This window comes from Heteronotia binoei, chromosome 18 (genome assembly GCF_032191835.1).
Source record: "Heteronotia binoei isolate CCM8104 ecotype False Entrance Well chromosome 18, APGP_CSIRO_Hbin_v1, whole genome shotgun sequence".
In the NCBI taxonomy this organism is placed as follows: domain Eukaryota; kingdom Metazoa; phylum Chordata; class Lepidosauria; order Squamata; family Gekkonidae; genus Heteronotia; species Heteronotia binoei.
The window spans coordinates 3,166,202-3,191,640 of NC_083240.1; the positions used below are offsets into that span (position 1 = coordinate 3,166,202).

Genomic DNA, 25,439 nt, shown 5'->3' on the forward strand with positions numbered 1-25,439 from the left:
TTTCTTATTTACTTTCTATTTCTATCTTGCCCATTCCAAACGGACTCAGGGCGGCTAACAATCAAAAATAAAACCAACATCACAGTTTCCGATATAAAATGATAAGACATAATAATTTACAATTTAAAACAAAATATTGGTGCTTTACAACATATCAAAAGCTTAGACGGCTCAGATCATACTAGGCTTTCCGTTTACCTGTTGGTGGTCCTTCTGGTGGAGTTGCCCAGCAGAATAAGAGTGGCAGCCTTCTCCCCTAGTTGTTATAGGCTTGTTTAAAAAGTTCGGTTTTACAAGCCCTGCGGAATCGGGAGAGATCCCGCAAGGCTCTTATGGCCTCGGGGAGAGCGTACCACAGCATCAGTGCTGCCACTGAGAAGGCCCTGGCCATATAGAGCCCAGTCTGGCCTCCCTAGGCCTGGGGATGGACAGTAGATTTTGAGTTCCCGAATGCAGTTTTCTCTGGGGAACATATGGGGAAAGGCGGTCCCTTAGATAGACAGGTCCTTGGCCTTATAGGGCTTTAAAGGTCAATAAAAGCACTTTGAAACGGACTCGGTGCACAATAGGCAGCCAATGCGGCTCTTTCAACACTGGTTGAATGTGCTCCCAATGAGGGAGCCCCATCAACAACTGTGCTGCAGCATTCTGCACTAGCTGCAGTCTCCGAGTCAGAGTCAAGGGCAGCCCCATGTAGAGGGCATTACAGTAGTCTATTCTCAAGGTGATCGTAGCATGGATCACCATTGCTAAGTCGCAGTGCTCCAGAAAAGGGGCCAACTGCTGTACCCACCACAGATGGGAAAAGGCGGACTTGGCAGTGGCTGCTACCTGGGCCTCCATAGACAAGGAGGACTCCAGGAGCACTCCCAGGCTCTTGACCTTCGGGGCCGGAATTAGTGGCCCCCCATCAAAAGCCAGCAAGGGGATCCCCCTTCCCGGGCCACGATGGCTCAGATAGAGAACCTCCGTCTTAAGCAGCTATTGATCACGATTTATGAACATCCAGACTAAATAAAAAGCCATTTCCCATTTATTGATATGCTTGCTACTCACCATTTAAAAAAAATAACTTAAATCTACTGATTTTGCTCAAATAACAATACAGGCCTGGTCAGCCCAGAAAAAAACTTTAATTCCATTCATCTGGAAAACTCTCCATGCCTGCTCTTCCCCCTTTTTTCCTCACCTCCATTTGAAATTGTTTCCAAACACATTCTATATATTTTAAAACGATATCTGTTGTTGTTAGGTTGGCATTCAAGGACACAAGCAAAACAAAACATAATAATCATGTACCAGATATAAGTTACACCAGGGCTTTTTTAGTAGAAAAAGCCAGCAGGAATTCATTTGCATATTAGGCCACACCCCTGGTGTAGCCACTGTTTCACAGGAACTAATTTGCATATTAGGCCTCTCCCTCTAATGCCAAGCCAGCCCGAACTGTGTTCCTGTGCTTTCCTGCTAAAAAAACCCCATGAGTTACACCACCAAGCAGAAACGGCACAAAGAACTGGCACATCAAATAGCTTCCTACTCTTAGAATTTTTTTTTTTTTAAGTTTCATTGCATCCTTAAAACAATTAAAAATGAATTTTTCATTACATTACAGGGTTTTTAGTATTTACATTCTTATAGAAAATTGAACAGAAATCTTAGCAGCATATTTTCGTAGCAGATGCTCCACTGGAAATCTCAAATGGATATTTTTTTCAGACTGTTGAATCTTGAACCCTGATACTCTGTTGTTTCAGTGCCTTTGGCCAACATAAATCCTCATACCTCAAGAATAGATCACCTCAAGAATAGATCACTGTAACGCTCTTTACATGGGGCTACCCTTGACGCTAACCCGGAGACTACAGCTAGTGCAGAACGCTGCGGCACGGCTGTTAATGAGACTCCCTCGATGGGAGCACATTCAGTCGGTGCTGAAAGAGCTGCACTGGCTTCCTGTTGTGTTCCGAGTCAGTTTCAAGGTATTGGTGTTGACCTTTAAAGCCCTTTATGGTAAGGGACCTGTCTATCTGCGGGACCGCCTTTCTCTGCATATTCCCCAGAGAGCACTGCGTTCAAGGACGAAAAATCTATTGTCCATCCCTGGACCAAAAGAAGCCAGGTTGCGTACGACACGAGCCAGGGCCTTCTCGGTGGCAGCGCCAGAACTCTGGAACGCTCTCCCGGAGGCCATAAGGGCCCTGCGGGATTTGTCTACGTTCCGCAGGGCCTGTAAGACCGAATTGTTCCGACAGGCCTTCGACATTTAACCGAGAGAGAGCTGCCACTGGACATCATATAGAGCACCATGCAGAGTATGACGGTCACCATCGAACTTTCAGAACCGCTATACTGTACTGTATTAATACAGCACCATGAAATGTTTTAAATAATTTAAATATGTCATTATGTTTTATATGTTTTATTGGTTTTTAATGGCAGTAATGTGATGTTGTGAGCTGCCCTGAGTCCGCTTGCGGAGAGGGCGGGATATAAGCTTAACGTAATGAATGAATGAATGAATGAATGAATGAATGAATGAATAATACATTATTAACAACATATCAAAATCGAGTTTGGTAACAGTTTGTTTGAAGATCAATGTGTCCTTCAATCACAAATCACACGAACCAGTTCAAACACAAATCACATGAACTGTTCTTTTCCCTTGCTGATGTTGGTTCTGACCATTTCTGGCTACTCCTGCCTGCCCCATAGGCTTCCCCATAGACTGCAAGCCTGAGGGTAGCTAAAACCTCCATAGGAGGCGGCCTGAGGGAGCCGTCTTCCTCCCTCATGGAAACCAGTGGTGGTTCTGGCCCCCTCACTCAGGGCAGGAATACCACAGGGGCCAACATCTGGGCACCAGAGGAGAGAAGAGCGCGTACGGCATGAAGACGTAACAAAAAGTGACATCATCAGGGAGGCGGAGGGGCGAGAAGCGCTGGACACAAGCCCCATCCCTTAATCAGGCTTCCTTGGAGGAAGCCTGATTGGAGGGGGAGGTGATGCTTGCAAGGAGTGTGGGATGCGAGCCCCAGGCCTGGCTCATGGGGGGGGGCACCCTAGACAGCTGCTTACGCCACCTACTTCCACGCCCTGGCTCTGTAAGTCAGAGTTCTCTGCACATGCAGGCCAACACTCCAGCTTTTGAGCTGTTCATTGACAAACCTGTCTCATGTGCTGGTTAATGCTAAATGAGCCAAAACTTATGCTACACAGAAAGTCGCATCACTTTATTATTAAAATAATGCAGACTTGTGGCTTTGTGAATAAACCGCACAACAGAGGCTAGATGGCTGTTTGACAGCAATGAAGATCCTGTGAATTTAGGGGAAGGTGTTTGTGAGTTTAGAGCAGTTCCTCAGTGGAACGGGCTTCCTCCTCGGGAGGTGGTGGGCTCTCTTTCCTTGGAGGTTTTTAAGCAGAGGCTAGATGGCCATCTGACAGCAATGAAGATCCTGTGAATTTAGGGGGAGGTGTTTGTGAGTTTAGAGCGGTTCCTCAGTGGAACAGGCTTCCTCCTCGGGAGGTGGTGGGCTCTCCTTCCTTGGAGGTTTTTAAACAGAGGCTAGATGGCCATCTGACAGCAGTGAAGATTCTGTGAATTTAGGGGGAGGTGTTTGTGAGTTTAGAGTGGTTCCTCGGTGGAACAGGCTTCCTCCTCGGGAGGTGGTGGGCTCTCCTTCCTTGGAGGTTTTTAAACAGAGGCTAGATGGCCATCTGACAGCAATGAAGATCCTGTGAATTTAGGGGGAGGTGTTTGTGAGTTTAGAGCGGTTCCTCAGTGGAACAGGCTTCCTCCTGGGGAGGTGGCAGGCTCTCCTTCCTTGGAGGATTTTAAGCAGAGGCTAGATGGCCATCTGACAGCAATGAAGATCCTGTGAATTTAGGGGGAGGCATTTGTGAGTTTCCTGCATTGTGCAGGGGGTTGGACTAGATGACCCTAGAGATCCTTCCAACTCTATGATTCTATAAGAATTTGTGGAAGTCAGATGCATAGGGCATAGTAATCTGTGAGAGGCTCAGCCACTGTATCTCTAGCTTATTTAGTTTACAGATTAATTAAGATACTTATACTCCACTTTGCAGAGGATGGAATCCTGCACCCAGACTTAGTATGTCCGTCACGGGTTCCCATGTAGATGCTTGCTACAGATCCAGTATCGATGATTGTCACACCATGTCGAACTGATCGTATCTTTGTTCAGGTAAGCGCAAAGTCCTTCGCCTCCAACTGAAAACCTGCAACATGGTCACCCCACAAGGAGAGTCAGAGTTTACCTTCACAGAGTGCCAATTCCACACTTGGTCCCAAAATACATATTAAAAATTCCTCACAATGGGGTCACATATGGATAGGGGAGATGTTTCTGGAAGCTAAGAGAAAACTCGGGGTGGGGGTTGCAGAAAAATATGAAAAGCTGTGACATTAAAATCCCCCATGAATGATAGATACATCACCTACACACACTTAAAAAGGGCTGAGGAAAAGAAAAATTGGGGCTGGCCTTACAGGTTGTCGAAACAATCTAAAATGAAGGTAAACAATTAAAAGATGAGATGGGTGGGCGTGCCAAGGTGAGGGGAAAGCAGGAAGGCAGGCAGAAAGACTGGTGGGATGGGGTAAGGGAGAAAAGTAGGTGAGCAGTGCGGGGAAAGCAAGATTTTTCTCCAGGTCTTGGTGGGTCTAACTTTTGCAGCCACCCTTGGTGGAGAGCCAGTTTGGTGTAGTGGTTAAGTGCACAGACACTTATCTGGGAGAACCAGGTTTGATTCCCCACTCCTCCACTTGCACCTGCTGGAATGGCCTTGGGTCAGCCATAGTGGTTAAGTGTGCAGACTCTTATCTGGGAGATCTGGGTTTGATTCCCCCCTCATCCACTTGCAGCTGCTGGAATGGCCTTGGGGCAGCCATAGCTCTGGCAGAGGTTGTCCTTGAAAGGGCAGCTGCTGTGAGAGCCCTCTCAGCCTCACCCACCTCACAGGCTGTCTGTTGTGGGGGAGGAAGGGAAAGGATATTGTGAGCTGCTCTGAGACTCTTCGGAGTTGAGGGCGGGATATAAATCCAATATCTTCTTCATCTTCTAAAGGCTATCTATTGAGACTCTTCCAAGAACCATGGCTGCAAAAGCAGAGTCAATCCCATCTCTGCAACCATCTTCAGGAAAAGTGAAAGCAATCGGCCAACTTTTTGACAGGGGCCTCCTCTTGATTAAATCTCAGCTAGGGATGAAAGGAGTCCATGATTTTGCAAAGCTTTTTAAATATATGGAAACTAAACACAGTAGACTGGACTGCTTCAGTGTCTTAAAAAATGGGTCCCACCATGTACTGGGAAACAGGCAGTGTCTCAAAGAAGAAGAAGAAGATGACTGCATTTATACCCCACCTTTCTCTCTGAATCAGAGACTCAGAGCGGCTTACAATCTCCTATATCTTCTCCCCCTACAACAGACACACTGTGAGGTGGATGGGGCTGAGAGGGCTCTCACAGCAGCTGCCCTTTCAAGGACAACTCTGCAAGAGGTATGGCTGACCCAAGGTCATTCCAGCAGCTGCAAGTGGAGGAGTGGGGAATTAAACCCGGTTCTCCCAGATAAGTCTGCACACTTAGCCACTACACCAAACTAGCAAAGAACTATGCAGGTTTAGAACAAAAGTTCTAAAACAAAAATTTTAGAACAAATCTTTAGTCAGTCCTGGAACATTTAGAAAGGATGGTTGTGGTTACTAAGAGCCAGCACTGGTTTCTTAAGAACAAGTCATGTCAGACTAACCTGATCTCTTTTTCTGAGAAAGTGACTACCTTGCTGGATCAGGGGAATGCTGTAGACATAGTTTATCTTGATTTCAGTAGGGCTTTTGATAAGGTTCCACATACTATCCTTGTTGACAAGTTGGTAAAATGTGGTTTGGATCCTGTTACCATTAGGTGGATCTGCAACTGGTTGACAGATCGCACCCAAAGTGCTTGTGAATGGTTCCTCATCCACTTGGAGAGGAGTGACAAGTGGAGTGCCTCAGGGATCTGTCCTGGGACCTGTTTTGTTCAACATCTTTATAAATGATTTGGATGAAGGAATAGAGGGAGGGGTTCCAAGACAGAAACAGGATACAGGATGACCTTGACAGGCTGGAAAGCTGGTTAAAACCAATAAAATGAATTTTAACAGGGATAAATGTAAAGTTCTGCATTTAGGTACGAAAAACCCAATCCGTGGCGGAGACTTGTCTTAGCAGTAGTATGTGCAAAAATGATCTAGGGGTCTTAGTGGACCATACGCTGAACATTAGTCAACAGTGTGATGTGGTGGCTAAAAAGGCAAATGCAATTTTGGGCTGTATCGACAGAGGTATAGTGTCCAGATCACGAGAAGTGATGGTATCGCTTTACTCTGCTCTGGTAAGACCTCACCTAGAGTATTGTGTTCAGTTTTGGGCACCACATTTTAAGAAGGATCTAGACAAGCTGGAACGGGTCCAGAGGAGGGCGACAAAGATGGTGAGGGGTCTGGAGACCAAGTCCTATGAGGAAAGGTTGAAGGAGCTGGGCATGTTTAGCCTGGAGAGGAGGCGGCTGAGAGGTGATAGGATCACCATCTTCAAGTACTTGAAGGGCTGTCCTATAGAGGATGGTGTGGAATTGTTTTCTGTGGCCCCAGAAGGTAAGACCAGAACCAATGGGTTGAAATTAAATCAAAAGAGTTTCTGGCTCAGCATCAGGAAGAACTTCCTGACCATTAGAGCGGTTCCTCAGTGGAACAGGCTTCCTCAGGAGGTGGTGGGCTCTCCTTCCTTCGGGGCTTTTAAAAAGAGGCTAGATGGCCATCTGACAGCAATGAAGATCCTGTGAATTTAGGGGGAGGTGTTTGTGAGTTTCCTGCATTGTGCAGGGGGTTGGACTCAATGATCCTGGAGGTCCCATCCAACTCTGATTCTATGATTCTAGGTGGGATTTGCACCGCAGAAGTGAAAGTCTACCAAAAACATTCTCTACCTCCTCCCACCATTACTGACAGGATCTCACTCATTTTGAAACCATTCCCTTTGAGGACAAAGTCGTCACAGCTCACCCTGCTCAGGTCACTGGGCTCAAATATCAGAACGAGAGATACGCACTTACCAGTTGTTGAAGACGGACCCATTTGCCCATTTCCAAAATTCTCCCACTTCTGTCCTCTGGAGACCAATCCAATAATACCTTGGTCTTTTAGACTGACTTACAAAATCCTTTGAAAAAAACAAAGAGTTCATATCTTTTAAAATAAATCTGCTTTATAGGTAAATGTTAAGATTGCGATGCGTTTTACACCACAACATTCATTTGATGCCCGTATTTTATGGCCAGGGAGGACTGAAAACACGTTTTAAATTTATGTTTCTTATATATTATTCAGGCTGTTTGTTGCCTGATGTTAGCTTTCTCACTGTAGGGGGGAAAAAGAATTTGCTTCCATCCACCATGAAAACAACAAATATCTTTTGTGATATTAACTTTATTTTGTGAAACAGCTTTAAAGAGAGACTGAAGAAGGATCGAATCGTGGCAAAGTCCCATATTCTCTCTTGTGGATACTTTGGACTCCTTTAACAATTATTGGATCTTCAAGGGTTCGACAGCAAAATACTTTGGAGGCGTTTAGCCCAGAGGAACATATTTTGAATTATTTCCTGATGATGATATAAGAACCCGGATTTTGTTAAAAGACTAGTCGCTGCATTCAAGGCAAAGGCTGTATGGTATGAATGGTGTGCTTTCATTGTTGTTTGTATAAAACTTATTAGGATATTCACATTTTGAGTATGAGAGTGAAATTATTTCCGGTGAGTTATTGCTATTCCAGTTTAAAAGAAAAAATGGCTGCTATAAGCAGCTTACTTTCAAATCACACACCATGAAGATTCTTGTGCTCTGGGGGAAACTGCTGCCAAAGCAATGTTTTTTTAAAAGCTGCCAATCAAATCTCCGGTGGCCAATAAGAAGCCTTACTGAACAAAAGCGCCACCTGACCCTGCCCACTTTCTAAAAACCTTTGGCAAACACCAGGAAAGGTGTCGAGGGATACCATAACACAACCATGGGGACCCCTGATCTGACCCCTGACCATGCAGCTCTTTAGCTTGGAGAAACGTCGACTGCGGGGTGACATGATAGAGGTTTACAAGATAATGCATGGGATAGAGAAAGTAGAGAAAGAAGTCCTTTTCTCCCTTTCTCACAACACAAGAACTCGTGGGCATTCGATGAAATTGCTGAGCAGTCGGGTTAGAACGGATAAGAGGTACTTCTTCACCCAAAGGGTGATTGACATGTGGAATTCACTGCCACAGGAGGTGGTGGCGGCTACAGGCATAGCCAGCTTCAAGAGGGTTAGATAAAAATATGGAGCAGAGGTACAGCAGTGGCTATTAGCCACAATGTGTGTGTATATATATATATATATATATATTATTGGCCACTGTGTGACACAGAGTGTTGGACTGGAGGGGCCACTGGCCTGATCCAACATGGCTTCTCTTATGTTCTTATGTGACACAGAGTGTTGGACTGGAGGGGCCATTGGCCTGATCCAACAGGGCTTCTCTTATGTTCTTCTGTGACACAGAGCGTTGGACTGGATGGGCCATTGGCCTGATCCAACAGGGCTTCTCTTATGTTCTTATGTGACATAGAGTGTTGGACTGGAGGGGCCATTGGCCTGATCCAACATGGCTTCTCTTATGTTCTTCTGTGACACAGAGTGTTGGACTGGAGGGGCCATTGGCCTGATCCAACAAGGCTTCTCTTATGTTCTTATGTGACACAGAGTGTTGGACTGGAGGGGCCATTGGCCTGATCCAACAGGGCTTCTCTGATGTTCTTATGTGACACAGAGTGTTGGACTGGAGGGGCCATTGGCCTGATCCAACAGGGCTTCTCTTATGTGATACAGAGTGTTGGACTGGATGTGCCATTGGCCTGATCCAACATGGCTTCTCTTATGTTCTTATGTGATGCAGAGTGTTGGACTGGAGGGGCCATTTGCCTGATCCAACATGGCTTCTCTTATGTTCTTATGTGATACAGAGTGTTGGACTGGATGTGCCATTGGCCTGATCCAACATGGCTTCTCTTATGTTCTTATGTGATGCAGAGTGTTGGACTGGAGGGGCCATTTGCCTGATCCAACATGGCTTCTCTTATGTTCTTATGTGATGCAGAGTGTTGCACTGGACGGGCCGCTGGCCTGATCCAACAGGGCTTCTCTTATGTTCTTATGTGACACAGAGTGTTGGACTGGAGGGGCCATTGGCTTGATCCAACATGGCTTCTCTTATGTTCTTATGTGACACGGAGTGTTGGACTGGATGGGCCATTGGCCTGATCCAACATGGCTTCTCTTATGTTCTTATGTGACACAGAGTGTTGGACTGGAGGGGCCATTTGCCTGATCCAACATGGCTTCTCTTATGTTCTTATGTGACACAGAGTGTTGGACTGGAGGGGCCATTTGCCTGATCCAACATGGCTTCTCTTATGTTCTTATGTGACACAGAGTGTTGGACTGGAGGGGCCATTTGCCTGATCCAACATGACTTCTCTTATGTTCTTATGTGACACAGAGTGTTTGACTGGATGGGACATTGGCCTGATCCAACATGGCTTCTCTTATGTTCTTATGTGACACAGAGTGTTGGACTGGAGGGGCCATTGGCCTGATCCAACAGGGCTTCTCTTATGTTCTTAGGTTCTTATGATGTCTCTACTGACAAGAACACACTGGCATCATAGCTAACTGGAGCCCAAATGTGTCTCTCACCCACTCCTGCAGAGTCTCCATGGCAAGCAGGGAACCTCCCTGGGAAGAGCAATTGATCCGGCTGTCGTTCCAGGTTGCCTCAGTATCAGAGAAGAAGTAGCACCGTCCTCCATTCATAAGCCAGCGCTGGGGGCAGGGACTGGCGTCCGATGAGGCATCCGGTGGGCTGGGGGCAGCGGGCATCTGACGCAGCTTTGCTGACAAATGAAATACAATCACGTCATGCAGGACAGACAACCCCAGCCCCTGCAGTGGGTGACGGAGAGAAACTAAACAATTTCATCCAAGCAGAGGATTGCAAGGACATAAAAACAGACACGAAGCTCCTGGATCCCTCTTTATCAATGGAGGCCCAGGTAGCAGCCACTGCCAAGTAGGCCTTTTATCATCTCCGGCTGATCAGGCAGCTGGTTCTCTTCCTCAGTCATGACGACCTAGTGATAGTGATCCATGCTATGGTCACCTTGCGACTAGACTACTGCAATGCTCTCTACATGGGGCTGCCCTTGTCTCAAATCCAGAAGCTTCAGCTGATGCAGAATTCTGCAGTCAGGCTGTTATTGGGTCTCTCCTTGCGAGCCCTGTGGTGCAGAGTGGTAAAGCTGCAGTCGGAGCCCTCTGCTCACGACCTGAGTTCGATTCCAGCGGAAGCTGGTTCAGGTAGCCGGCTCGAGGTTGACTCAGCCTTCCATCCTTCCGAGGTCGGTAAAATGAGAACCCAGCTTGCTGGCAAACCACCCCGTAAAAAGGTCTGCTGTGAAAACGCTATGAAACGACTGGTGCTTGCACAGGGGACCTTTCCTTCCTTCCTTGCGAGAACACGTTCAGCCTGCACTGAAAGCATTGCATTGGTTACCTATTGTATGCTGGATTTGTTTCAAGGTGCTGGTTCTTATTCTTAAAGCCCTAAATGGCCAGGGACATGCATACCTACAGGACTGCCTTTCCCCATATGTTCCCCAGAGAGTACTATGATCTGGATCCCAAAATCACCTTGCAATCCCCAACCCTAGAGAAGTCAGGTTAGCTGCAACCTGAGCAAGGGCCTTCTCGGTTGCAGCCCCACATTGGTAGAATGAGCTTCCTGAGAAGGTTAGGGCCCTGCGGGATCTTTTGCAGTTCTGCAGGGACTGTAAAAAGGAGCTCTTCCACCAAGCCTTTGATTGTTAAATTCTGGTACTCCTGCCTGGTCACATCTGAAATGTTATCATGTTGGACAAACTGAATTGTCTTCTAAAGAGCCTGCCTCTTGATCTGAACTATATCTGGAGACCTGAACTTATGATGGAAATCATAATGGAAAGATTGGTGCACTGCCATTATGAATACACCAGTTTCGTGTAGTGGTTAAGTGTGAGGACTCTTATCTGGGAGAACCGGGTTTGATTCCCCACTCCTCCACTTGCAGCTGCTGGAATGGCCTTGGGTCAGCCATAGTGGTTAAGTGCGCGGACTCTTATCTGGGAGAACCAGGTTTGATTCCCCACTCCTCCCCTTGCAGCTGCTGGAATGGCCTTGGGGCAGCCATAGTGGTGAAGTGAGCAGACTCTTATCTGAGAGAACCGGGTTTGATTCCCCACTCCTCCACTTGCACCTGCTGGAATAGCCTTGGGTCAGCCATAGTGGTTAAGTGCGCGGACTCTTATCTGGGAGAACCAGGTTTGATTCCCCACTCCTCCCCTTGCAGCTGCTGGAATGGCCTTGGGGCAGCCATAGTGGTGAAGTGAGTAGACTCTTATCTGGGAGAACCAGGTTTGATTCCCCACTCCTCCACTTCCACCTGCTGGAATGGCCTTGGGTCAGTCTGGCAGAGGTTGTCCTTGAAAGAGCAGCTGCTGGGAGAGCCCTCTCAGCCCCACCTACCTCAGGGTGTCTGTTGTGCGGGAGGAAGGTAAAGGAGATTGTGAGCTGCTCTGAGACTCTTTGGAGTGGAGGGCGGGAGATAAATCCAATATCTTCATCTACCTCACAGGGTGTCTGTTGTGGGGGAGGAAGGGAAAGGAGATTGTGAGCCACTCTGAGACTCTTCGGAGTGGAGGGCGGGATATAAATCCAATATCTCCATCTACCTCACAGGGTGTCTGCTGTGGGGGAGGAAGGGAAAGGAGATTGTGAGCCGCTCTGAGTAGAGGGCAGGATATAAATCCAATATCATCTTCTTCTTCTTAATGCTATTGTATTTGCTGTTTAAAATGTTTTAAAGTTGTAACTGTCCCTGTAGCTTTAATTGGTTCTTGCCTGTTGGTCTTGTTTGCTGCCCTGAACCTGCTTCGGCGGGGAGGGCGGGATATAAATAGAACTAGCTAAAGAAGGAAAGCTGCCTCCTACTGAATCCAACCACTGAAGTCAGTATTACCTACTTAAGCTTGCTGCAGTTCTCCAAGGTCTCAGGCAGAAGCCCTTCCCATCATCTACAGTCCGGTCCTTTCACAACAGGAAGTGCTGGGCATTGATCCTGGGACCTTCAGCACACCAAGCAGAGGCTCTGCCACTGATCCACAGCCTCTCCCCAAGAAGGGAGTCCAGCTAGAGAATCTCCTGTGGGTCAAACTTCCACCCTTAAATAGTAATTCCCAATCAAGGTTTGCAGCAGGATTTGTTGAATGGAATCTGGGCCATGTTGATCTCGAAGTTTCTGCTTCCCAATAGCGAAAGAGCCAACAGCGAAAGAGCGATCAAAGGACAGACAATCAGGACCATTAACTCAATGGCCATGAAAAGGATTTAAGGTTTCCTTCAGCACTTCTGAAAGAGCTCCGTGGAGCAGAGTGGTCAAGCTGCAGTACTGCAGTCAGAGCCCTCTGCTCACGACCTGAGTTCGATTCCAGCGGAAGCTGGTTCAGGTGGCCGGCTCCAGGTTGACTCAGCCTTCCATCCTTCCAAGGTCGGTAAAATGAGTACCCAGCTTGCTGGGGGGGAAATGTGTAGAGGACTGGGGAAGGCAATGGCAAACCACCCTGTAAAAAGCCTGCCATGAAAACGTGAAAGCAACCTCACCCCAGAGTCGGAAATGACTGGTCCTTGCACAGGGGTCATTTCCTCCTCCTCCTCCTCAGTACGTCTGCCAGTAAAGCACAAAAACATAATGCTTCAAAACATATAAAGCATCTGTGCCGTCACTTAGTTCAGAAACGCTCTGAGTCATTTCTTCAGGCCATCCGCTACCATGTCCGGAGAAGAAGCAGGCAGAGAAATGATAACGTTACAGCCGGCTGCTCTCTGATTTAAATGTTCTTTCAGTTCTGTAATCCGCCTTGCATCTCAGTGACAGATTTGGGCTACAAATGGAATAAATACAATAAAATACAAAACAAAAAGTACATTTAAAAAAGGGAACTGGAGAACTCACCCCACAGCCCAATATTGATTGTGACTGAGATCCCCAGGAGGACCGAGAGTACGATTGTGCTGCGCTTCCATTTACTGCTATTACCTGAAAGAGACAAGGAGAGAGATCACCTCATAAAGATGTGTGTGTTGCACCATCCAACAACCCACGTCTGGTGTATGGTGGGGGGGGGGGGTGGAAACCAAAGGGCAACCCTAAAAGAAGCAGCAGTTCAGCTGCAAAGCGGGGGGGGGGCAGTTAAATCAGGACCCCAGCAATCACCAAGGAGCAGGAACTAGACTGAGAGTACTCATCTACTCAAGAATAAAGACATTTTGCAAGTATTTGTGAAGACTGACCCTGCTCCTACTAGTGTTGTTTATGTGTTTTAATTGAATTATTTCATACTAGTTTAAAGTGTATTTTTAATTGCCCAAATCTTTTAAAGTTTCTCGTATCTCCTCTGCTTTGTGGACTCTGATTGGGTGGAAAAGTGCATAAAAGCAGGGCCGAATTTAGGGGGGGGCAGAGGGGGGTGCTTGCCCTGGGCGCTGATGCGGGGGCGCCAAATTGGGTATGGAGCCCGTTGTATTCTATAGGACCATAAGATAGAATTGCCCATAAGAGGATGTCATTTTTAAAATTTTGCTCCCCCTCAAAAACATGTCGATCCGGTCCTGCATAAAAGTGTTCTAGACAGGGGTCGTTCTGTAGAAGAAAAGGTGCAGGAGCTCAGTAGCATATCTCATTCGCATATGCCCCAGGATCTCTGTGCAGTGGGGAGAGAACGCCCCACTGCATGCAGACTCTGGCTGGAGGTTCAGGAGCTGTGCTTCTGTGAGCTCCTGCTGAATTCAAGCCCTGGTTTTAGATAAAAAAAGAGGGTGCTCTAATCTTCCTGCTGTTGTAGAAAAGGAGACAAAGCCTTCTGACTTAGGGAGCCTTCCCAGGGTATTTGTAGCCATAAATGTTCCAGGACAGCCTCTTCATCATTATGAATCTAGATGGCCCAGGCTAGCCCTATGCTCAATCTCATCAGATCTCGTTAGCTAAGCAGGGCCAACCCTGACTAGTATTTGGATTGGAAGACCTCCAAGGAATACCAGGGTTGGGATGCAGAGGCAGGCAATAGCAAACCACCCCTGAAACATCTCTTGCCTTTAAAAAATCTAGCTCACCACCTAATGGTGCATAACACTAAAGGAGCTAGAACTTCTGGCTGTCAGACAATCTTAGGATCTCCTGGCCATTCTACACACAAAGCCATACGCTAATTATTTTCATTATTCTGTGGCACCAGTTAGAGGTTTACAAAATTATGCATGGGATAGAGAAGGCAGAGAAAGAAGTACTTTTCTCCCTTTCTCACAATACAAGAACTCGTGGGCATTCGATGAAATTTTCTGAGCAGTGTTCCCTCTAAACTCAGTGAGCTAGCTCACAGATTTTTAGCCTCCAGCTCACACATTTTTGTCTTAGCTCAGGAAGGATGACCCCAGAGCACACTAATTAATGCAGGAGCTCACAACTGGAATGCCAGTAGCTCACAAAGTAGATTTTTTGTTCACAAGACTCTGCAGCTTAGAGGGAACATTGTTGCTGAGCAGTCGGGTTAGAACAGATAAAAGGAAGTCCTTCTTCATCCAAGGAGTGATTAACACATGGAATTCACTGCAACAGGAGGTAGCGGCTACAGGCCTAGCCAGCTTCAAGAGGGTATGGGAGAAACATATGGAGCAGAGGTCCATCAGTGGCTATGCAAGTGGAGAGCCAGTTTGGTGTAGTGGTTAAGTGTGCAGACTCTTATTTGGGAGAACCGGGTTTGATTCCCCACTCCTCCACTTGCACCTGCTAGCATGGCCTTGGGTCAGCCATAGCTCTGGCAGAGGTTGTCCTTGAAAGGGCAGCTGCTGTGAGAGTCTTCTCCAGCCCCACCCACCTCACAGGGTGTCTGTTGTGGGGGAGGAAGGTAAAGGAGATTGTGAGCCGCTCTGAGACTCTTTGGAGTGGAGGGCGGGATATAAATCCAATATCTTCTTCTTCTATTAGCCACAGCGTATTGTTGGAACTCTCTGTCTGGGGCAATGATGCTCTGTATTCTTGGTACTTGGGGGGGGGGCGCAAGCACAGTGGGACTTCTAGCCCCACTTGTGGACCTCCTGATGGCACTTGGGTGTGTGTTGTTGTTGTTTTTTGTGGCTACTGTGTGACACAGAGTGTTGGACTGGATGGGCCATTGGCCTGCTCCAACATGGCTTATCTTATGTTCTTAGGCTACTGTCAACTCTGCACAGAATGTTGGCTCAAAGATGTGTGGGTTTGGCTCCCCATCAATTGGCTGGGAAATGTCAAAATGGTGGGGGAGATGAGCAAGAAGACAGGGAAGGAGCAAATCCATAAACACATTCACCAAAACACCATCTGCAGCGCTGAAGAAGTCCTGACTGTGTCTGCTTGTTTTCTTCTGGTTTGCTTTCTGCTTCAGAAATCATAAAATGAAAATTATTCATAAGAGAGAAAAATACAGGCCCCTAGGAGTTCACCAAAAGGCCAGGATCTCAAATCTCTACATCGCTCTTCTTAAGAAGAATCATCTTCCTCATTAAGAAGGAAATAAACTCACCACAAATGTCTCCGAGTATCACTGGACGTTCCTCGGAGAACAGCGTCTCTTGCCCTGAAGCATTAACGGTATGTCCATTTACAAGGTTTCCCCCAATCCAGTGCTCCCAGTTGCAGTCACTTCTCACTTCTGTTCTCTCGGACATATCTGTTGCCGTCCTTTTGAAGGATATTTCTGTGAGAAATGTGTCCCAGGTACAGCATCCCTCTCTCAGATGTTTATGCTCCAAAGAACTTTCCCCAGCCGGTCTATTCAGTACAGTCTGGAGGTTTTGTTTAGAGCCTCCCTTCCTTTTTCCTGCAGATGCTTCCTTTCAAAAAGCTGAACAAAGGCTGAGCCCAGTCCATCGGCACCTTTTTAGGTCAACATTTTTATTCAAGGTATAAGCTTCCATGTGCAAGCACACTTCTTTAGAAGCGAGGGGAATCTGCAGAAGTGTGTGTGCACGCAGAAGCTTATACCAGGAATACAAATTTGTTGCCGCTGGACTCAGACTTTGTTCTGCTGCTTCACACCAACACGACTACCTGCCTGAATCTATTTTCAAAAGCTGTTTGCGATGCCTGCCCTTCTGCCTCTAGAGTAAAATAAACTGTCGTCTAGCATGCCAGACCTACAACAAAGGCCCTCAACTGGTGGGGGGGAAACTCACAGACAGTAAAGCAGTTTCCCAGCCTGAAGGCCCAGTCCTGTGATGCACCCGCCCTGGTGGGGTTGTCTACAACTCCCATCAGCCCCAGCCATCAGCCATGCTGATGGGAGCCCCAGCCATCAGCCATCAATGATGGGAGTTGTAGGCAAAAAACATCTGGAGGGCTTCCGTTGGCCACTCCTGACTAAATGACTTTACAACCCAAGCTGAGCTCCTTAGAAATGCTAATTGAGCTTCCCCCATGCCAGAGGCTAGGAGTTCATCTTCAGCTACAGAGGTCCTTCAATACAAAAAGAAGTCACAGCCCTCATATCCCGAACTAGCCAGATCTCATCAGAGTTTGGAAACTACACAAGAATGACCATGGTTAGTTCTTGGAGGAAAGCTGAGGCTGCTGTGCAGAGGAAGACAGTGGCAACCCACTTCTGCTTGTCTCTTGCCTTGAAAGTCTCATGAGGTGGAAAAGACGATGAACCAGCCTTGGATAGGGCAACAATTGTCAAGATAATAGTGACACTCCTTCCCCCTCCGCTTCTAATGCACCAGCAGTCAGACTGCAGGCTCTCTTTGGTGGACAGTGTTCCCTCTAAGCTGAGTTAGCGTGAGCTAGCTCACGGATTTTTAGCCTCCAGCTCACACATTTAGCTCAGTAAAAATGGCCCTAGAGCACAATAATTTATGCAGGAGTTCACAACTTTAATGCCAGTAGCTCACAAAGTAAAGTTTTTACTCACAAGACTCTGCAGCTTAGAGGGAACATTGCTGGTGGATTCAAAATACTTGCTTGGTTCCAATTTACATTTTGGGGGAAAGTGAGATTGAGTGTGGCCATGAAGATCAGAGGCCTTTAAGAACAAAATCTGAGGCCAGCGGCACCTTTAGGAACCAACCAAGTTTTTTTCTGGGCATCAGCTTTTGTGTGCATGTACACTGTTTCAGTTAGATTGCACACACACTTATTTTATCTGCCATGAGCCTTTTTTTTTTTTTTGCTATTTATCATTGATCTTATTTATTGTTTTGCTGCTGTTGGTTTTATGACGTGAGCCATCCTGAGCCCATTTTGTGGGGAGGGCAGGATATGTTGAATACATGAAATGAAATGAAAGTTTGATTTCTGAGAATAAATGAAAACTGAATGATTTAGGTGTCAAGCCCCGGTATCAGCAGCAACTGTAAACTGTAGCATATTCTGAACCCAACATATACCGTAGTTGGTGACGGCCAGTTTGGTGCAGTAGTTAAGTGAGCGGACTCTTATCTGGGAGAACCGGGTTTGATTCCCCACTCCTCCCACTTGCAGCTGCTGGAATGGCCTTGGGTCAGCCATAGTGGTTAAGTGAGCAGACTCTTATCTGGGAGAACCGGGTTTGATTCCCCCCTCCTCCACTTGCACCTGCTGGAATGGCCTTGGGTCAGCCAGAGCTCTCTTATCTGGGAGAACCGGGTTTGATTCCCCCCTCCTCCACTTGCACCTGCTGGAATGGCCTTGGGTCAGCCATAGCTATCCCAGGAGTTGTCCTTGAAAGGGCAACTGCTGTAAAAGCTCTCTTAGCCCAACCTACCTCACAGGGTGTCTGTTGCGGGTGGTGGTGGTGGGGAGGTAGAGATTGTGCTTCAGGGTCATCAGAAAGCAGCGGGGGGGGGGGGGGGGGAGGGAAATGTTCCCCTAAAGCTTTTCTGTATTGCCTTTTACTGTAAAATTTGTGACCATTAGTTTGTCCTATGCACATGATAAGTATATTTGCAGATCTTAAAGTGACTATTCTAAAAGTGAATTTCAAAAACAGGACACAGCAAGAGACCTGTGAGATACCACTATAACCACTGGCCAACTCCCACCTTTTTCTGGGTTGCTCCCTAAATTTATGGGGAGGGAGCTTCTCCAAAAATTCATAGTGATAATGGAGGCCCGTCCCTGTGATGTCACTGGCTCCTCCCTATGATGTCACTGGATCAAATATCTCTGACTCCCCCCCCCAAAAAATTAAGAAGTCTAAGCCCCTGCAGGGGTCCTGGCTGGGGCAATGGGCTGTAATTATGAGTTATTTGGCTAAGCCATATTTACAATACAAACATCCCCAAAAGGACAGGTTGAGAGTGTGGGAAGCCTTTGCTCTAACCTGCACTTCCTTCTCTCCCCCATCCCAAGACGAGCCTTCCTGATAGGAGGGTGGGGCTCCTCTTTTTTTTTATGCAGGGTCTCCTGTAGGGGGGCGGGCCGGGTGGGGAAGAGGGGGTGGAAGGGGGAGGGGCACATGCTCCTCCCCCTCCACTCTTATTTGAATAGCACCAAAACAACACCCTGCGCTTTAGCCCAGTATTATCAATGTAGCAAAGAATAAAGTTTGCATTTAGTGGCACCTCAGAGACTTTCAAGAGCCCCACGGCAGAGTGTTAAAGCTGCAGTACTGCAGTCCTAAGCTCTGCTCATGACCTGAGTTCGATTCCCGGTGGAAGCTGGGTTTTCAGGTAGCAGGCTTGAGGTTGACTCAGCCTTCCATCCTTCCGAAGTTGGTCAAATGAGTCCCCAGCTTGCTGGGGGGGGGGGGGGAAGCATAGATGACTGGGGGAGGCCATGGCAAACTACCCCGTAAAAAGTCTCCCGTGAAAACGTTGTGAAAGCAACGTCACCACAGAGTCGGAAACGACTGGTGCTTGCACAAGGGATTACCTTTACCTTTAAAAAAAACCCCGTGGCGCAGAGTGTTAAAGCTGCAGTACCGCAGTCGGAGCCCTCTGCTCATGACCTGAGTTCGATCCCCGGCGGAAGCTGGGTTTTCAGTAGCCGGCTCCAGGTTGACTGAGCCTTCCATCCTTCTGAGGTCAGTCAAATGAGTCCCCAGCTTGCTGGGGGGAAAGTGTAGAGGACTGGGGAAGGCCATGGCAAACCACCCCGTCAAAAGTCTGCCGTGAAAACGTTGTGAAAGCAACGTCACCCCAGAGTCGGAAACGACTGGCGCTTGCACAGGGGACCTTTCCTTTCCTCTCCGGGAGACTTTTAGATCAGTGAAACAGGATTTCCTCAACCACTGCATATAGGAAGAGAGGGAGCTTAGTTGCCAAGAAAGGCCGATCAGAGTCAGTCAGGAAACAAAAACCTAACGGGAAGTGGCCAGCCCATGCATGCCTACAGGCAGAGGGGAAGAAGAAATAATTTGCTGCAGAGAGGCGATACCAGGAAGGAAGGCGGAGCAGCATAGCTGCGCCCCAGAGATCCCGGGCACCGTCCTGCGAAACCTGGGGAAGTTGGGTCTGTTTCTTGGTGCCAGAAGCGCCGCTCCCTGGATCAGCACAGCAGGCGGCCAACCAAGGGCGCAGCTTCGCCGGGCCCGCTTCGGCTGCGCGTCAGCCCCAGGGAGAGAAAGGGGCCGGCGCGGCAAGGGTCCTGCGGCAAAGCTCCCCTGGGCAGTGAACGCCCTTGCGACAGTCACCCGCAGCCCCGGCGGAGGAGAATTGGGGCGAGGGGGGGGGGTGGCTGGCTTGTCCAGGGGCTCCCGGAAACCGCCCCCCCCCAAGCAGCACTCCGGCTGCCTCCCTCCTCCCCCGGGACCTTCTTCCATCTCAGGCTCCGTTGGAGCACCACTGGCCCCTCCTCCTCCTCCTCTTCGCTGAGCCCATCAACTTCCGCCGGTTGGTTGTCAAACAAGGGAGCGGTGCGGGGGCGGGAGAATGGCAACAAAGCGGGGTTCGGGTGGGTGGGGCCGGTGCTAGGGGGTTTGAGGCCCTAGACAAACGGCCCACTAGCACACAGCCCCCCCCCCCCGAAATTAAAAAAAACACCCATAAAATTGTAGGAGAAATGAAACTTGAAACTAGTTACATTTTTTTGCAGTGTTTTTTTTTTAAATCTTTTTTAATTGTGAGGTTAAGCAATAAAAATGGCGAGGATACTGCTTGATCCTTGTAGCTGGAGGTGCCAGGGACAAGACCTTGTGCGCGCGAAAAAGATCCTCTACCACTGAGCTAGGGCTCCCACCCCAGGGCTCTCCTTTTAGTTGGAGGTGCCAGAGACAAGACCTTGTGCAGCGAAAAAGATCCTCTACCACTGAGCTATGGCTCCCACCCCAGGGCTCTCCTTTTAGTTGGAGGTGCCAGAGACAAGACCTTGTGCAGCGAGAAAGATGCTCTACCACTGAGCTATGGCTCCCACCCCAGGGCTCTCCTTTTAGTTGGAGGTGCCAGAGACAAGACCTTGTGCAGCGAAAAAGATCCTCTACCACTGAGCTATGGCTCCCACCCCAGGGCTCTCCTTTTAGTTGGAGGTGCCAGAGACAAGACCTTGTGCAGCGAGAAAGATGCTCTACCACTGAGCTATGGCTCCCACCCCAGGGCTCTCCTTTTAGTTGGAGGTGCCAGAGACAAGACCTTGTGCAGCGAGAAAGATGCTCTACCACTGAGCTATGGCTCCCACCCCAGGGCTCTCCTTTCAGTTGGAGGTGCCAGAGACAAGACCTTGTGCGCGCGAAAAAGATCCTCTACCACTGAGCTATGGCTCCCACCCCAGGGCTCTCCTTTTAGTTGGAGGTGCCAGAGACAAGACCTTGTGCAGCGAGAAAGATGCTCTACCACTGACCTATGGCTCCCACCCCAGGGCTCTCCTTTCAGTTGGAGGTGCCAGAGACAAGACCTTGTGCGCGCGAAAAAGATCCTCTACCACTGAGCTATGGCTCCCACCCCAGGGCTCTCCTTTTAGTTGGAGGTGCCAGAGACAAGACCTTGTGCAGCGAGAAAGATCCTCTACCACTGAGCTATGGCTCCCACCCCAGGGCTCTCCTTTTAGTTGGAGGTGCCAGAGACAAGACCTTGTGCAGCGAGAAAGATGCTCTACCACTGAGCTATGGCTCCCACCCCAGGGCTCTCCTTTCAGTTGGAGGTGCCAGAGACAAGACCTTGTGCAGCGAGAAAGATGCTCTACCACTGAGCTATGGCTCCCACCCCAGGGCTCTCCTTTCAGTTGGAGGTGCCAGAGACAAGACCTTGTGCGCGCGAAAAAGATCCTCTACCACTGAGCTAGGGCTCCCACCCCAGGGCTCTCCTTTTAGTTGGAGGTGCCAGAGACAAGACCTTGTGCAGCGAAAAAGATCCTCTACCACTGAGCTATGGCTCCCACCCCAAAGCTCTCCTTTTAGTTGGAGGTGCCAGAGACAAGACCTTGTGCAGCGAGAAAGATGCTCTACCACTGAGCTATGGCTCCCACCCCAGGGCTCTCCTTTCAGTTGGAGGTGCCAGAGACAAGACCTTGTGCGCGCGAAAAAGATCCTCTACCACTGAGCTATGGCTCCCACCCCAGGGCTCTCCTTTTAGTTGGAGGTGCCAGAGACAAGACCTTGTGCAGCGAGAAAGATGCTCTACCACTGACCTATGGCTCCCACCCCAGGGCTCTCCTTTCAGTTGGAGGTGCCAGAGACAAGACCTTGTGCGCGCGAAAAAGATCCTCTACCACTGAGCTATGGCTCCCACCCCAGGGCTCTCCTTTTAGTTGGAGGTGCCAGAGACAAGACCTTGTGCAGCGAGAAAGATGCTCTACCACTGAGCTATGGCTCCCACCCCAGGGCTCTCCTTTCAGTTGGAGGTGCCAGAGACAAGACCTTGTGCAGCGAGAAAGATGCTCTACCACAGAGCTATGGCTCCCACCCCAGGGCTCTCCTTTCAGTTGGAGGTGCCAGAGACAAGACCTTGTGCGCGCGAAAAAGATCCTCTACCACTGAGCTATGGCTCCCACCCCAGGGCTCTCCTTTTAGTTGGAGGTGCCAGAGACAAGACCTTGTGCAGCGAGAAAGATGCTCTACCACTGAGCTATGGCTCCCACCCCAGGGCTCTCCTTTCAGTTGGAGGTGCCAGAGACAAGACCTTGTGCGCGCGAAAAAGATCCTCTACCACTGAGCTAGGGCTCCCACCCCAGGGCTCTCCTTTCAGTTGGAGGTGCCAGAGACAAGACCTTGTGCGCGCGAAAAAGATCCTCTACCACTGAGCTAGGGCTCCCACCCCAGGGCTCTCCTTTTAGTTGGAGGTGCCAGAGACAAGACCTTGTGCAGCGAGAAAGATGCTCTACCACTGAGCTATGGCTCCCACCCCAGGGCTCTCCTTTCAGTTGGAGGTGCCAGAGACAAGACCTTGTGCAGCGAGAAAGATGCTCTACCACTGAGCTATGGCTCCCACCCCAGGGCTCTCCTTTCAGTTGGAGGTGCCAGAGACAAGACCTTGTGCGCGCGAAAAAGATCCTCTACCACTGAGCTATGGCTCCCACCCCAGGGCTCTCCTTTTAGTTGGAGGTGCCAGAGACAAGACCTTCTGCAGCGAGAAAGATGCTCTACCACTGAGCTAGGGCTCCCACCCCAGGGCTCTCCTTTCAGTTGGAGGTGCCAGAGACAAGACCTTGTGCGCGCGAAAAAGATCCTCTACCACTGAGCTAGGGCTCCCACCCCAGGGCTCTCCTTTCAGTTGGAGGTGCCAGAGACAAGACCTTGTGCAGCGAAAAAGATCCTCTACCACTGAGCTAGGGCTCCCACCCCAGGGCTCTCCTTTCAGTTGGAGGTGCCAGAGACAAGACCTTCTGCAGCGAGAAAGATGCTCTACCACTGACCTATGGCTCCCACCCCAGGGCTCTCCTTTCAGTTGGAGGTGCCAGAGACAAGACCTTGTGCGCGCGAAAAAGATCCTCTACCACTGAGCTAGGGCTCCCACCCCAGGGCTCTCCTTTTAGTTGGAGGTGCCAGAGACAAAACCTTGTGCAGCGAGAAAGATGCTCTACCACTGAGCTATGGCTCCCACCCCAGGGCTCTCCTTTCAGTTGGAGGTGCCAGAGACAAGACCTTGTGCAGCGAGAAAGATGCTCTACCACTGAGCTATGGCTCCCACCCCAGGGCTCTCCTTTCAGTTGGAGGTGCCAGAGACAAGACCTTGTGCGCGCGAAAAAGATCCTCTACCACTGAGCTATGGCTCCCACCCCAGGGCTCTCCTTTTAGTTGGAGGTGCCAGAGACAAGACCTTCTGCAGCGAGAAAGATGCTCTACCACTGAGCTAGGGCTCCCACCCCAGGGCTCTCCTTTTAGTTGGAGGTGCCAGAGACAAGACCTTGTGCGCGCGAAAAAGATCCTCTACCACTGAGCTAGGGCTCCCACCCCAGGGCTCTCCTTTTAGTTGGAGGTGCCAGAGACAAGACCTTGTGCAGCGAAAAAGATCCTCTACCACTGAGCTAGGGCTCCCACCCCAGGGCTCTCCTTTCAGTTGGAGGTGCCAGAGACAAGACCTTGTGCAGCGAAAAAGATCCTCTACCACTGAGCTAGGGCTCCCACCCCAGGGCTCTCCTTTCAGTTGGAGGTGCCAGAGACAAGACCTTGTGCAGCGAAAAAGATCCTCTACCACTGAGCTAGGGCTCCCACCCCAGGGCTCTCCTTTCAGTTGGAGGTGCCAGAGACAAGACCTTGTGCAGCGAGAAAGATGCTCTACCACTGAGCTATGGCTCCCACCCCAGGGCTCTCCTTTCAGTTGGAGGTGCCAGAGACAAGACCTTCTGCAGCGAGAAAGATGCTCTACCACTGAGCTAGGGCTCCCACCCCAGGGCTCTCCTTTCAGTTGGAGGTGCCAGAGACAAGACCTTCTGCAGCGAGAAAGATGCTCTACCACTGAGCTAGGGCTCCCAGCCCGTGGCTCTGTGAAAGTAGAGGAGGGAGGGCGCGTGGCGGCAGACAACTGCAACAGGAGCCAATGTTCAGCAACTGTCACTGGCTCTTCTTCAGCTTTTGCAGCTGGTTAATTGATCCTTGCTGGGCTCCGAGGAGCGCACTGCGCAGGCGCCGGCCCGCTTTCACATTTGCTGGGCCTGTAACTCAAAAACCGCCCAGCGGCATCTGCCCTCCGTGGAGCCCGCTTTCCACTGCGGAAGGCAGGCTCCAAGAAGCACACCCCCTACTTGGCCTACTCCCAGGCACCGGCCATGGGCGGGTCTCCGCGTTGGGCTGAAGCAGCATAAACCGTCAATAGGGCACTTAAGGCCAGTCCAGGGTTGCCAAGTCCAATTAAAGAAAAATCTGGGGACTTTGGGGGCGGAGCCAGGAGACTTTGGGGGTGGAGCCAGGAGACATTGGGGGTGGAGCCAGGAACAAGGATGTGACAAGCATAATTGAACTCCAAAGGAGTTCTGGCCATCACATTTAAAGGGACGGCACACCTTTTCAATGCTTTCCTTCCATAGGAAATAATGAAGGATAGGGGCACCATCTTTTGGGGCTCATAGAATTGGACCCCCTGGTCCAATCTTCTTGAAACTTGGGGGGTATTTTGGGGAGAGGCACTAGATGTTATACTAAAAATGTGGTGCCTCTACCTCAAAAAATAGCCCCCCCAGAGCCCCCAATACCCACGGATCAATTCCCTATTATTCCCTATGGGAATCGTTCTCCATAGGGAATAATAGAGTGCCCAGTAGACATTTCCCTCCCCCCCCACGCTTTCTAAAGGGGGGGAGGGCCTCCAAACCAGGGAATCCCCTACCCCCTCCCTCTCACACACACAAATACTTACCAGATTGGAGAACTCTACTTGCTGTGAAAACGAAAGAAAAAAGGGAGGGGCTGTTCTCCGAAGCTCTTTCTGCTTCCTGCCCAGCCTTAAAGGGGCCACACATTTTACAAACGGCTCAGGATCTCAACAATATGAAGCCTGCAGGTATGTTCTCCCCCCCTCCCCCCCACCCCCGCTTCCCGATTTCTGGGGGGCGGGAGATTAGGCTGCGAACCCAGAAGTCCCCCGCCAGAGTGGGGTGGGTGGGTTGGGAAGCCTAGGCCAGCCACGTTTTCTTCTGGGCATAAGCTTCCGCATGCATGCACCCTTCTGCAGCCACGGTGAACAGCAGGTCCCCAGCCATGACATCGAGGGAGGCGGGGTGGGGTTAGTGGCCCCGGAGGGCCGAACTGATCGAGACAAGGACAGAAACAAAAACAGAAATGACCAGTCCATACATATAGGTCGAGGGTGAGCAGCAAATTAGCATGCAGTATAAGGAAGGTGTTTAGCAGATTCCAGGACCAA

The 25,439-nt window shown here is 49.4% G+C and overlaps 1 protein-coding gene across 1 annotated transcript; it reads right to left on the reverse strand.

The window, feature by feature from the left end:
• LOC132586969 (C-type lectin domain family 2 member B-like) lies at window positions 1-24,981 on the reverse strand. Its single transcript, XM_060259137.1, has 8 exons — window positions 24,933-24,981; window positions 15,755-15,912; window positions 15,542-15,607; window positions 13,153-13,236; window positions 9,804-10,000; window positions 7,127-7,233; window positions 4,086-4,245; window positions 1-54 (listed from the first exon to the last, which is right to left on the reverse strand). The coding sequence occupies exons 2-7, from the start codon at window positions 15,897-15,899 to the stop codon at window positions 4,128-4,130; spliced, it is 717 nt and encodes a 238-aa protein (XP_060115120.1). The 5' UTR covers window positions 15,900-15,912; window positions 24,933-24,981; the 3' UTR covers window positions 1-54; window positions 4,086-4,127.
• Between the last annotated feature and the right edge of the window lie 458 nt (window positions 24,982-25,439).

Coding starts and splice junctions, on each gene's coding strand:
- LOC132586969 (XM_060259137.1), bottom strand. CDS start 15,899: ATGTCCGAGAGAACAGAAGTGAGAAGTGACTGCAACTGGGAGCACTGG. Junction 13,237..15,541: donor GCGCTGCAGATGGTGTTTTG/GTGAATGTGTTT, acceptor TGTCTCTTTCAG/GTAATAGCAGTAAATGGAAG. Junction 4,246..7,126: donor GGGTCCGTCTTCAACAACTG/GTAAGTGCGTAT, acceptor ACCATGTTGCAG/GTTTTCAGTTGGAGGCGAAG.